Here is a 14,236-nt window from a genome sequence, read left to right as displayed (position 1 = left end):
GTGCACCATCTTTTCAGGCGGCAATCAGGAAGTGGAGGAAAGAGGTTTGCTATAACAAGTATTAGAGTTCGGCAGCAACGGTGGCCGCCTACCAACGAAACCAACAAGGGGATGCAACAAAGTAAAATTCCTTAGTTACCAGCCATAAATTGCCGCTATAATCAAATATACCTATCCAAGGTTGGGCAACTACATTACCCTTGCAGCCAGGAAAGTTAGAAATAAGTGAAATGAACTGAGGACAGGAAAAATTGAAAGTAGTAGAGAAAGATGAAAATGTGGGGAGATAAGAGATAAGAAAAGGCGACTGCAGATTTTTGCTGGGTAGGTCAGCCCAGGGGTGCCGCACGTGAAGCCGGAGCCAAATGGGTGTAAATAGCCACTGCCGGCAGCCTTACAGGTCCAATTAACCGGCGTTGGCTCAACCCCCAGGATTTTCTTTTCATTGGACATGACTCGGCCATACATAAGAGGGTATCACCCCCCCCCCCCCCCCCCCCGTTAGCTACTACATAGCACTCATCTACTGCGATGACCACACTAGAAATTACAGGGGTAGCCAAATTTTGGTCACGTTTTTCTCAGAAAGAACACAAAAATGGTGTCTTGGTGCATGCTTAGTGGAAATAATAAAATTTTTGTCAAGATGTAGCAGCACGTAGCAGGCTCCAGCTCTTACACAGCTGTTACATCACTGCTCTTTGCCAATATCAATGTTCTCTTTTCTGCTCATTCCTTACCATTCTGTGCAAACTACCTCTCTTGGTTTATCTCTCTCTAAAGCAGTACTATACAGTTTTTATCTGTGTCAATTACTTTCAATATATCCCACAATATTTCCTGATAGGCATTGTCGTACACCCCAGTTATGTCTAGAAAAGGCCTGTACAAGGGCCTGTTTTATATTTTGTAGTTGTAGCAAATCATCTTACTGCCTATTGACTCGAAATTCCTTCCGATGTTCTCCCAAAATATGTCCTGTCCACACAGGCGCACATTACACTTCTCTTGCTGGGACATGGGATGTATGGAGAGAAATGTCGGAGGCCATGGGCAGACAACGTTGCTCTCAAAGTGGAGTCTTGCATGCCAGTCCTCATGCAACTTGATGTTTCTCACCTACGAGATTACTTGCATAAAAATATAAAGATACTTACATGCATTGGTAATGATTGTTTATTCGAAAGTTGTTCACATTAAACAAAACGTATCTACATGTTGACACTGCACAAAATAAGAGACTGCATAGCACTACTCCCCCGGTAGAGAGGAGCCTTTCAAGAAACTCTCCTAACATAACATTAGTCATGTCCTATCATTGATAAATTTATTCCAAATCTATTGGAGGTAATAAATCAAAAACTGATGGTAATGTGCTTAGCTCCATCCTGCCTTTGAGGCAGCCACAGTTTCACATTCAACTCAAGCTTAGCACACTGCTTCTAGGTGGGCATGCATAGCAAACAATAGACACAGGTGTTCTTCAAAGTGATGCAGTGAAATGCAGCACTCTCAGACTAGCAGAGCAGATGCAAACTGTCCTAGTAATCTTGTATATCATGGTACAAGATTGTCTGACAACTAAATTTGTATATAAGGTGAGGTACAATAAAACCGATTAGACACCCCCAAAGTCACATTAACCTTTCTGATATGCCGAGTTTGATGCCATAAAACAAAGGTTTTTTTCATGCATGGGAGATAGCGCGAAGCTTGCACCACTTCTTCAGAAATTTAAGAGCGATGCTTCTGTTGTCAACAATTACCAAGTATCTGCTAAATATGAGCTATTCATTGTAAAAATTTGTCTACTTCGAATTGCCCTCAACTGTTTTGTTCTCTATATATGTTGTACATGTGTAATCTCGATGACCGAATCGACTGCGCCTGCGTCCCTTGCCGTGGTCGACGTCATGGATGGGCTATAAAGCCAGTCCATCGAAAGAAAGCCGGCATTTTGTTCGGAGCAGTCCAGGCAGCCGCTGGGTCGCGCAACAACTAATCGTCTCTTCTGTATCTGCAGGTGCGTACAAGCTACGTTTGTTTCACGCCTAAAACCTAAGAATTAGTGTTGCCTGGACTGCTCCGCGAGAGTTTTTTTTTTTTTCTCTCTCTTTTTTTTTTTTTTTTTTTGCTGCCAGAGATATGAGTAGCAAAACTCCCACAACCATCAAGGAACTTAACGTAGCACTAGCGGACTTGAGTGCTCGACTTGATGCTAAAAATGACCAACTGAAGGAAGATTTAAAGGCAATAATTGAAGTAGAGATACAACCGATAAGACAGTCAATTGAGCATAAGCATGCTGCACTAAAGAAAGAGCTGCCTAAGCTAATTGAAAAAGAGCTCAAACCCCTCAAAGAAGCAATGGAATTCATTAATAAGCAATTTGAGGAATTTAAATCGGAAATCGGTGACTTGAAAAATGAAATTGCAATCGTCAGAACGGAAAACAGGGCAATCAAGAATGACTTCAGCAGGCTCACGACTGAGCTAAAGGAAACAAGAAAAGAGCTAACAGAGCTACAACAGTACAGCCGACGTAACAATGTGGAAATTAAAGGTGTCCCCGTGCAAGAAAAAGAGAACCTTGTAGCAGTGATCAAGAGCATATCAACCTATTTGAAAGTGGATATAAATGAATCTGATCTCGAGGTTGTACATCGTGTTCCAACCAGGGAAAAGTCACAATCGAACATCATTGCTAAGTTCATCTCCCGCATCCCCAGAGATAAGTTCATGAATGCCACGAAGAAGCAAAGATTGACCACTACAATCATAGGCTTTGAAGGTTCCACCCCGCTCTATATTAATGACCACCTATGTCCAGCTAACAAGGTACTGCTGGGCAAGGCATTAAAGGCGAAGCGCGAAAATAACTGGAAATTCACTTGGGTATCCGGCGGAAAAATTCTCATGAGAAAGACAGAAAATTCGCGAGTATTGCACATAACTTGCGCAGAAGATCTATCGCAAATTTCCTGAGCAATGATGTTTGATTTTTCAAGTATCGACCAAGCTTGGCATGAGTACGAAAACTTGTCTGTTGTTCATTGCAATATTCGAAGTGCGCGAAGAAACTTAGACCAATTCTGCGCTCATTTGTCGCGTCATTCATTTGTATACGACGTTATCGCTCTTACTGAAACCTGGTTGAAAGATGGAGAATCTGCGCATGTTCCAGGATACACATTATTATCGCTACCTAGGAAGAGCAGTTCGCGAGGTGGGGGCGTTGCTCTGTTCCTTAAAAAAAGCATCGATTACCAGTGCATGCCTAACCACTCTACTAGCCAACCTGAATGTGAAGCCTTGTTTGTGCATTTGAAATGTGGCGTTATACTCGGAGCTGTTTATCGTCCACCTAGCTCGTCTGTAGCAGCATTCATTTCTACTATGGAAACTGTCTTAGACTCATTGATAGCCTACAACCGCCCACTGGTTATATGTGGTGATTTTAACGTCGATCTACTTAAAGATGAATACCCTGACTATGTATTGATGCTCCAGTCATATAATCTAATGAACGTTATTAATGCCCCTACACGAATAAGTGATAACTGTTCCTCATTTATTGATCATATTATTTGTGGAACTGATATGAGTGTTTTCGCCGGAGTGTATGACGTTACTATTGCTGATCACTGCCCCACTTTTCTGTTTGTGCCTAATGCTAATTTAGGACCTCCATGCCATAACTCAAAACGAGTTAAGCAGACAAACTACGCTGTAGTGCGCAAATTACTTGAGCGTACGAATTTTGAAGCCTTGTACCACAGTAATGTTCACACTGAATGGGAAAACTTTATTTGCCATATAATGGAGGCAATTAGCCAATCAACCCAAGAATACACAGACCGAAGACACAAGGAAGCAATATGTCCTTGGGTGACGCGGGACATACTGAATGTTATAAAGAAAAAAGATACATACTTCACTAGATGGAAACAAAACAAAACAAATGAATACTATGAAAAGCAGTTTAAACACTTCAGAAACAAATCAGTCGGGATGTTAAGGAAAGCCAAGAAGCAGTATTACAGTGCTAAAATAGTTCAACAGAGCGGTGACATCAAGCAGGTATGGAAGCTAGTGCGTGAAGTTACGGGAATAGGCGAAAAAAAAACGCATTGCTCCGGATAATCCTACAACTAATACCGCTGATAACTTCAATAATTTTTTTACCAATGTTGGTAACAACTTTCCTGCTCAATCTCAAGCAGATCCTCTACATTCTTGCCAAAACAAAATATTTGAGGAAGACTTTCAGCTTGCAAGCGTAACCACTGAGGAAATTAGGTCAGAAATCCTAAAACTCCCATGCAATAAAGCCGTTGGTCATGATGGGATTACTACAAAACTACTGAAGGTAAATGTAGACCTTCTTTCGGAGCCTCTTTCCCGCATCATGAATAACTGCCTGCAAAATGGAACTTACCCAAATATCCTAAAGATAGCGAGAGTCGTACCTATTTACAAATCCGGGGATCGAGAAAATCCGAGCAGTTACCGTCCCATCTCGGTGCTCAGCATTGTTAAAACGCTTTTTGAAAAGGTAATTAGGTCCCGTCTCTGTCGATCTAAGCTCAAACGACATAATCTGCCCTGAACAACATGGTTTCATCACAAATAGGTCAACGAGCACAGCTGTTTTTACACTAGCACAGTTCGTCAACTCAGTACTTCATGATAACGAAATTGCCGTCAGCGTTTTCTTGGATATAAAAAAAGCATTCGATACTGTTTCGCATTCCATTTTATTAAAGAAATTAGAATCTTATTATGGCTTCACCGAGAGGACACTTCGGTTATTTTCTAGTTATCTGGCAGATAGAAAACAATGCGTCGTGTTTGACCGTATATCTTCAGGATTTAGAAAAATAACATGTGGAATACCCCAGGGAACCGTGCTAGGTCCTATGTTGTTTTCACTATACATAAATGACCTACCATCTGCTCTTTCACGCAAAACCATAATGTACGCTGATGACACTGCATTGCTTTTTCGAGGTAACTCTCTGTGCACGCTAAAAGAAGAAATCACGGCAGAGTTGGCACAGATTTCGGCATGGTTCGCCCGCAACAAGCTCGCATTAAATGTAGCCAAAACTAAATATATCATATTTCATTCCAGAAGAAAAAACCTCGATTATAGTCAGCTGGACTTAGAAATTAACGACGCGCCCATTGAGCGCGTTTCCGCGTTTAAATACTTAGGGGTTCTAATAGATGAAAACCTGAATTGGAAAGATGAGGTTAATTACATATCCAAAAAGCTTGCTTTCGCATGCTTCACGCTCATTAAAGCCAAATGTTACTTTCCATATAACGTGCTACGATCATTATACTTCTCTATATTTCACTCTCAACTCAGTTATTGTAGCGAAATATGGGGCTTTACTTATCTAACGTATATAGCACCGATCATACGATTGCAAAAACGCGCCTTAAGAATTATTACGGCATCGTCCTCTTGTTGCCCAAGCTCAGATTTGTTTTCATCTACTCAGATACTGCCTTTCACGTCTCAGCGAAATTATAAAACTGCGGTGTTGATAAATTCTATCATTAACACCAATTTTCCACTACCTGTGAGTGCGTTTTCTACACCGACCCGTAACACAAGGCATGCAGGCAACGGCAACTTCAACCTCCCTACTTGTAGGAATGTATATGGCGAACGGTTAATACAACTCACTGGTGCTAAAATCTGGAACACAATTCCACTTGAAATTAAACTTGCCCGCAACTTTAAATTCACTTGTAAAATGCATTTTGTAAGTTTTTCATGTTCTTAACCAAAGTTAAGCTCACGTCCACACTTTTTTACGACTCATCTGGCATAGTTCTTTTTCTTTCCTTCTTTTTGTTTCTAGTTCTGAAGTGAGTTCGATGGTATTGATTCTTCAACGCAGTTAATTTTGTGCACAAATTGTGCTAAATATTTTGTGGTATCACTATCTTCTGTATTGTTACAATGTATGCCTTTAGTTCTTTATCACTTGGGTACTAAAAGTATTTGCAGCAATTTAGCATTTATTGTCATGTGTATTTAATTCGATAAAATATACCTTAAAAGCTACCCTGTCATTGAATTTGTGTATAGATTCATAATCATATTAACTGCACCTCTGCTCCTGACATGTAATAAAATAATCATGTAATAGATTGGACCACTGACTAGCCACACAGGTTAATGGTCCAAATACTTTTGTAACCATGTTTTTGTATTACGTTGATTGAATAAACACTGATTGATTGATTGATCTTCACTGACAGAAATAAAAATTAGCGTGTCCTACGCATAATAAAGATTGAAGTGTATTGCACACTATTTGATCCAAGCATAATGCTTCAAGAACATTCCAACAAAATGTAAAGTATAAAGCAGCTGTTTGATTAGGACTGAATTTTTCAAACCTATGGCATATCACAAAGCACAGTATATGTAGAAAAGGAAGGGTCAATTAAAAACTAGGGCTGCTAAGCATTGCTTACACCTTTAAGCATAGCACAATAACAAAGCCACTATGAACACTTTAATGCATCTGTTATTGCAACAGTTCAACAAGAGTAGGTGCACATACTTCACACTTCCCAGTGCATTGCCATTTTATGAGCAAAGTGAGTCAGAACTACTCACCTAAAGAAGCCATGATCCTATGGCCTTTTCATAAATACACGCAAGTTCCATATGCAGTTAAACCTGGATATAACAAAATTTATGAATTCCCCAAAAAATTCGTTATGAAGGGGTTTCGTTATACGAAAGTTCAGTACGAAAATTCAGAAAATAAATGCACAAATTAAACAAAAGGAAAACTGAAGGCAGAGTTGACCCGAAACACTTATTTAGCAGTAAAAACTGAGTTACTATTGCAATAGCAACTACACTCTCAACAGGTTTTTGCAGTTCCCGCTATGTTCTGTAACAAGTATAAATTGATAACATGCCCCAAGCATCGTAACTTTTACGAGCGGATAAAAGCATGCGAGTGCTGGTGAAGCAGAAATCAAATGAGTCAGCCCATCTCTATCGCCTGAAAGGCGCATAAGATAACATCCCCCATGTGCTAGAACTGACGTCGAATGCTCAAACAGAGGAAACCACCTGTCTTGAACGAGCAGGAAGAAAAAAATGGGTGGGGGGGGGGAAGAATCACTCGAGTAGCAACAATGAACTTTGATTATAAGGGCGATTGCGATCACTGGTGCACTTGCTATCTCGGCAAGCATGAGTGTGATTTCAACGTGACGAAACTGTGTGAAAAGAGCACTTCTCCCTGGAGCGACCGTGTTTGCTGACATCAGCGTTTTGTAGGAGTTCCACAATATAGAATCCAAAACAGTTGGCCGACAGCTTTACTTTGTATAACATTACAACTTTTTGCTATCGCGTTCATCGCATTGGATTCACTGCACTGTCATGTTGTTGCCAGCACTAATTGGCTAATCGCGAAAGCTACGAGCCTGCAAACTCGCGGCGCAGCGCAAGACGAAAGTGCATGATGAGTCGACCTCTGAAGATCTGTCGTCACCTTGGTCTCAGAGAGTTTCCATTAGCGCCTGTTCTGACGTCCCCTCGGTGGTGGTGACACGGTTGTGCACATTAAAAAAAATAAAAAAAAGTAAAGCTGAATGTCCTCGGGGGTGACACCTTGCACATACAGTGAAACCATGCACGTGCACGCAGCATCGAAAATGATGAGCGAACGACACGAATACCGCGGAAAACTATTCAGTAAAACGCCCTCTATGTGCAGCCTGGCCCCAAATATGTGATACTAACTAAAAGCGTTAGACTGCGAGTGCAAAAAGTAGCTTTCTTTATTTATTTTTGGTTTGGACCGCATGCACTCACGGCAGCTAAAACAGCGGCAACGCAGGATAGTGGGGCGCAGGCCCACCTATCTGCCTTGCGCTCACCCGTGATTGCACTCGCTCTCGCCTGCTGTGTCGTGCGTGCTGTCGCCACTTTGCGCTTTAGTGGCGAAGGGGCATCCAAGGAAGATGCATGCTCATAGCAAAATCCGGGGCAAAACTCGTAGATCGTCCGTGGGGAAAATTCGTTATATCAAGGTTGTCTCTCTCTGTTACTTGGTTACATACAGGTCCCTAATACGTGTGCTTCTATGCAGCAATGATGAGCAATGGAAAAACTTAGTTATATCGGGGAATTCATTTTAAGGAGGTTCGTTATAAGCAGGTTTAACTGTAGCTTTATTATAGTTTCAGCTGAAATATGAACAGTGCTGCAAAGCCCTGAGAAATTGGGCATACAAACAGAGCCACAAATTAAACGCAGGCCGATACATAGCAGCTTTCCCCAAAACAAATAAACAATTCAAATCAGTACTTGCTAACCAACGATACTACTATACGAAGTATTCAACATTTACACAACTTCACTCAAAAAGTCAAGTAAAATTTGGTCATGACAGAGCAAGATATGCAAAATGATTCTCAATGAGCAAGTGCAAAAAGCAAGTCCTCAGCTCTGTCCTAAACTTAACCCACAATTTAAAGAGGCCGGGCACGAATTCTTTTGCAGCCTGAAGTTTGACAATTTTAGACATCACAAGAAAAGTGAAAATTACATCTCCTATTATTAGAAAACTATTATGATCATTCCTATCAGTCATCTACTGGTTAACTCGGAGGGGGAAGGTAACGGGTGCTGTAGCAGGCATCAATGTAGGCATGTGCCAGCTCTTCGATCACGGAGCGATCAGGAATGCTTTGAGCCATGCCGTAGATAGCAGCCTGCAATAAAAGCAAAGAGAAATGCTTTGGTCATGTTCGAGAAATTCCATTCAAGTATTTCTAGAATGCATTTAGATGATACCCACGCATTTCGGATGCCCATGCATCTACTACAACTGCTGCGGGACAAGCCATTCACTCAAGGTGACAATGTAGAGTTTTAAAAAGGCATTGCTACTTACAGCTCCAGGCTGCTGTAAACAATGTGCAAAAGAAAAACACAGAACACTCACTTTATTACAAGAATATAACCATACTTGACCTGCTAAGTAATCCTAAAGTGAACATGGGGGTCTCACAAGTTGTTACCAACAAATAAAATGATACCTGAAAAAAACTTTTAGGCTATCATAACAGCATACTGTTCCACTAGCCAGCTGACAAAATAAATGAGTCATTTAATTGGAAGTACGGATTTTCTTGACACCTCAGAGATTGATCATCTCTGATATGCTTAGGTTATTTTATGACAATGGTGTAGCTAGGGAAAGGTTCAAATGACCTCCCCCCCCCCCCCCCCCCCTAATTCTCAATGTTGTATGTGAGTATATACACATACAAAAGCACACACAAACAAACATGAAGCATGGTTGTGCCCCCTTCACCTCCCCTTACAGCCAAAGGAAATGTCTGGCTACACTACTGTTTTCTCAAATATTTTTCTTCAGAAACATGGTTCATACTCGTAAGCCAAACCATGGCTTCACAATTATGTAATAAGGCAATAAAACATACATTATAAAAGGTGCTTCTGAAACATTGGTTTGACTAAGGTACTTGGCTGCTGACCTGCAGGTAGCGGCATCGAATCCTGGCTGCTAGATAGATATGTGGGGTTTAACGTCCTAAAACCATCATATGATTATGAGAGACGCCGTAGTAGAGCGCTCCAGAAATTTCGACCACCTGGGGTTCTTTAACACGCGCCCAAATCTGAGCACACGGGCCTGCAACATTTCCGCCTCTATCGGAAATGCAGCCGCCACAGCTGGGATTCGATCCCGCGACTGCGGGTCAGCAGCCGAGTACCTTAGCCACTAGACCACCGCGGCGAGGCAATCATGGCTGCGGCGGCTGTATTTTCGATAGAGGCGAAAATGCTGTAGGCCCATGTGCTCAGATTTGGGTTGTGGGGGTGCTGACACCCCCCTCCTGTAAAGTTGTCTGTGCCGCGTGGCGCATGTGTCTCGCCCCAAGGCTTTATTTCGGTGGTGACCACCGCCGGGCGATAGATGGCGTCATGTTCGCTTTGAGTACCACTGTTGGTAGAGTGGTAGCGCCGGCGGTGGCCCCTGGCAGAAGGCAGGCCTTGGTGGTGGGCGAGAGTTGAGCGAGCCTCTTGTGCGCGTGGCGGCTGCCGCGAACGGTTGTCTGTAGCGTGTGTCCCCGGTGCTCGGCACCGCGGGCTTCGCGCCGGGGTCCCACGTGGAAAGTCAGGCGTTGGCGACGCCGCCTTGGGTATGTGTTAGTGTGTTGGGTGTGTTAGTGTGTGTTTAGTGTGTCACTGCGATATGTTGTTTGTATGGTAGCGTGTTAATTAAAATTGATGTATCATTCGGCGGACGATATCGTCGTCTAAATTAGTTAATAAATGTATGTATGTTGTGTGCTTTGTATCGACCGCGTCGTCTACTGTGTCCGTTCACTCCAAGAGCGTGGCGTGGCGCGGCGCTCGTTCGCCTCGCCGAGACCCCACACTGGCGCCCAACGTGGGGCTCTTGGAGTATCGGACGACAGTTTTTGCGGTTCAATACAGGGATTTTGTTAGAGCCGGAGTAGAGTAGGCCTGGGGGGACTTTGCTATAGTCGGTGTTGTGCTTTGTTGAGAAGCGAGGAGATTTGTTTTGTAACGTGTTTGAATTTGTCGGCAGGTTGACTTTCTATTTATTTTTTTTGTCTCACAAGTGTTGTTATTTTTTGTTCTTGTTAGTTTTCAAAAACGTTGTTGAATTAGGACGAGAGCCATGCGGTCCGCATCGTGGGGTGAGCAAGGCCTAGAGCACGTGGTTTGTAGGCCAGGCCCAAAGCGAGTGAGTACGGAAGCCTCGTGGGTGGTCCGATTTTCTGTAAATAGCTTCTTCTATATCTTTGGGCTCAGGGAGCCCAGCGTCGTTGCTGTCTGGTATTGCGGCTCGACGCCGAGGCGTCGTGACACCGCCCGGGGCGGTGGACGCCGATCGTTCGGTAAGCTGCTGTGTGCGGCGAGCGATAGGGTCACCTCACAGAGTGAATGTCTCCTCGCGGCTGCCTCTTCTGCGCCTAGGCTGGGTGCTGGGTGGATGCCGGTTGTTGCCGAGAGACTCATTAGGCCTAAGGCTCTGCGCAGCCACCTGTCGCACGTGGCACAACTAGGTGGATCGTGGCGTTGAGGTGTTGCGCTCTGCTTCCCTCACTTTTTTTTCTTGTGAGCACGAGTTAGGAAAAGTGATTTTTGTTTTATTTTGACGGGCGTCTCGGCCGCCACCAATGTATTAGCTAGCAGTACTGACCAACGTACCACGAGGACGAAAAGCTCGAAGCTCCCTTCCCTTGGACCTGCTCAATTGTTTTCTTTCAAGTTTTTTTGTTGTTGTTATTGATGTATTCAGTGGGAGGGATGTCATCCACGGCCGGCTGTCTTGCACATCGTCAGCGTCGCTGGCCAGGATTGCGGTCGTGAGGTCGGGCGATGGAGATGCCTGGGACCTGCGCAACTGCCTGCAGTTCGGCGCCCTCGCGAGTGCTGGTCGCAACTCGAAGACGTGTCGGCGCTAGCGACGGATCGTCGCGCCGACGATAACGTTGCTATTGCGGGGCCGGTATTGAGGTGAAGTCTAGCCGGACAGTGTAGCAGTGTCGACCAGTAGCGGTGTCCTGGTGCAAGGACATTATGGTCGTGCGATATCATTTTTTTTTGTTAAAGCTTGTGTAGCTAATTTTTGATTTCGGGATATGGTTTGATTTAAGGTTGAGGAAATGTGGGAGTGCTGACACCCTCCCCCTGTAAAGTTGCCTACGCCGCGTGGCGCACGTGTCTCGCCCCAAGACTTTATTTTGGTGGTGACCACCGCCGGGCGATAGATGGCGTCGTGTTCGCTTTGAGTACCACTGTTGGTAGAGTGGTAGCGCCGGCGGTGGCCCCTGGCGGAAGGCAGGCCTTGGTGATGGGCGAGAGTTGAGCGAGCCTCTTCTGTGCGTGGTGGCTGCCGCGAACGGTTGTCTGTAGCGTGGGTCCCCGGTGCTCGGCACCGCGGGCTTTGCGCCGGGGTCCCACGTGGAAAGTCAGGCATTGGCGACGCCGCCTTGGGTATGTGTTAGTGTGTTGGGTGTGTTAGTGTGTGTTTATCATGTTATTGTGTGTTTAGTGTGTCACTGCGTTATGTTGTTTGTATGGTAGCGTGTTAATTAAAATTGATGTATCATTCGGCGGACGATGTTGTCGTCTAAATTAGTTAATAAATGTATGTATGTTGTGTGCTTTGTACCAACCGCGTCTACTGTGTCCGTTCACTCCAAGAGCGTGGCGTGGCGCTCGTTCCCCTCGCCGAGACCCCACAGGGTGCACATTAAAAAAACCCCAGGCGGTCAAAATTTCTGTAGTCCTCCACTACGACGTCTCTCATAATCATATGGTAGTTTTGGGGCGTTAAACCCCACATATCTATTGGTTTGATCTGCAGACTTATAAATTTGCTTTTGTTACTAATATAAGCAAAAGCCTTCCTAACTGTAGATGGTGTGTCAATTCTAAAACCAGTATAATGGCAAAGCTAATCCCTATATATAATATGACATAGAATTCACGGAAAAAATGTTAACACTGCACATCTCCTTATAACATGCACAATACACGGTCTGTGCCTATACATTACCTGAATGCTATTTCCATTGACTTCAACTGTCATGGTCAGATACATTGTGCATTATATTTTCTCAGTTTATTGTTGTGTGGTGCAGCTGCTATAGTCACATGCTATGGTGAGTAGCACTGAAAGCAGTACATTACTCGAATCTAACGCGCACCTTTTTTCCGGTTAAGCGAGTTCATAAATCGCATGCGCGTTAGAATCGAGTACGAACAAAAAAATTACGGTCAATCTATTGCCATCGCAAATCCAAAATGGCCGCCCCCTACGTGCGTTGGCATGGTGTGTCGGCTATTTCTGCCTATGTGTTTACCATGTGCGGCACTTCGTACGTGTGCTGAGAAGTTCGTCATCTAGTAGTGCATTAGCATCGACGACTTGGAAGGGCCGACTCCAAAAACTCGAGTGCACCACGATGCCGCTTTTAAAAGAAAAGTCATCGCGTGTGCAGAAACGGACGGAAATCGGGCCGCATCGTGGTCCTTCTCGAAACGTACGTGCGGGACCGGCGGAAACAAAAGCAGAAGATTGTCGACAGCAAAGCTTCACGCAAAGGCTTCAGTGAACCACAGCAGGGTCGGTTTCCGCAAATTGAAGAGCTGCTCCGCGAGTATGTGCTTGAGGAGCGAGTGGCACAGCGGCCCATGACGACAGAACTGCTCCAAGTGCGGGCTATGCAATTAGTCTTAGAAAAAAGTCTAATGCGGAGCCTGTTTAAAGCGAGCAGTTGCTGGCTAATTAACTATATGAAGAGGAAAGGCTCTTCCCTCCGAAGGGGAACATGCATATGCGAAAACTTTTGCGGAGAAGTACGATGAAAAGCTTTGCAGTTTTCAGAGGTTCGTCCTAAACTTGCGGCGCAACAACGGCTACCTGCTTGGGCAAATCTGGAATGCCGATCAGACGCCTCTTTACTTCGACATGCCTGGCACCACAACTGTCGAGAAGAAGGGGGCGAAGCAAGTTCGCGGGCTGACATCGGTCCACGGTAAAACTACAGTGACGGCAATGCTCTGTTACACGTCAGATGGGCACAAGCTTCGCCCGTACCTCATATTTAAATGGAAGACAATCCCGAAAGGAATCGTTTTTACGAGTGGTGTGATCGTGCGGGCCAGCAAAAAAAAAAAAAATGGGTGCGCGTTGCAATCGATGTCTTACGTTTTTTTTTTTTTTTCGCGGTGGAAATCGGGTGCGCGTTACAATCGAGGGCGCGGTAGAATCGAGTAAATACGGTACATTTTACATAGAGGCACTCATACATGTGGTCTCAATTTTCCAGCAGAAAGCTTGGCTCACTAAAAAGCACGGGTGCCCAGGCTTTAGTCAGAAATTTTTGTTGTTGTGCTGGGTTGGATGTTTTGCAGAGACAGTCAGCGGACAATTGATTGATATGTGGGGTTTAACGTCCCAAAACCACCATATGATTATGAGAGACGCAGTCAGCGGACAATGTACACAAACTCCTTGTGTGCTTCTTGCAATGCCCATACCTGGTCAGAAGCCCTTCAAGGGGGGACACGGGTCTTAGAAGGCCAAAAATCGCAAAAAAAATAGTCTTTTTGAAGCTGACATTTCCGGAATCTGTACATATATTCGCACCTATCTGAGGAGTTTCTAGCTTCTCG

General features: G+C 44.2%; 2 protein-coding genes across 11 annotated transcripts in view; one reads left to right on the top strand and one right to left on the bottom strand.

Annotated features, from left to right (window-relative positions):
- LOC119162974 (THAP domain-containing protein 2-like) overlaps positions 1–14,236 on the top strand; it is a 187,677-nt gene that overhangs the window by 20,270 nt on the left and 153,171 nt on the right. For 2 of the 4 annotated variants that reach the window (XM_075884552.1, XM_075884548.1), the window contains one exon: positions 11,352–12,226. The exons of the other annotated variants lie outside the window; for them this stretch is intronic. Coding sequence is in view for 1 of the 2 variants with exons in the window: in XM_075884548.1 (XP_075740663.1) it covers positions 11,352–11,422 (71 nt within the window). In the remaining variant the exon portion in view is untranslated. Of the gene's footprint in view, positions 1–11,351; positions 12,227–14,236 lie in introns of those variants that run through there. 4 annotated transcript variants of the gene reach the window in all.
- Sply (Sphingosine-1-phosphate lyase) overlaps positions 1,159–14,236 on the bottom strand; it is a 707,429-nt gene continuing 694,351 nt past the window's right edge. For all 7 annotated transcript variants that reach the window (XM_075884541.1, XM_075884536.1, XM_075884537.1 and 4 more), the window contains one exon: positions 1,159–8,763. In XM_075884541.1, the coding sequence (XP_075740656.1) occupies positions 8,650–8,763 (114 nt within the window). In that variant the 3' untranslated portion in view covers positions 1,159–8,649. The remainder of the gene's footprint in view (positions 8,764–14,236) is intronic.

The sequence above is a fragment of the Rhipicephalus microplus genome, unplaced genomic scaffold, assembly GCF_043290135.1.
Source record: "Rhipicephalus microplus isolate Deutch F79 unplaced genomic scaffold, USDA_Rmic scaffold_34, whole genome shotgun sequence".
NCBI classification, from domain to species: domain Eukaryota; kingdom Metazoa; phylum Arthropoda; class Arachnida; order Ixodida; family Ixodidae; genus Rhipicephalus; species Rhipicephalus microplus.
This window is presented reverse-complemented; position numbering and strand designations above follow the sequence as displayed.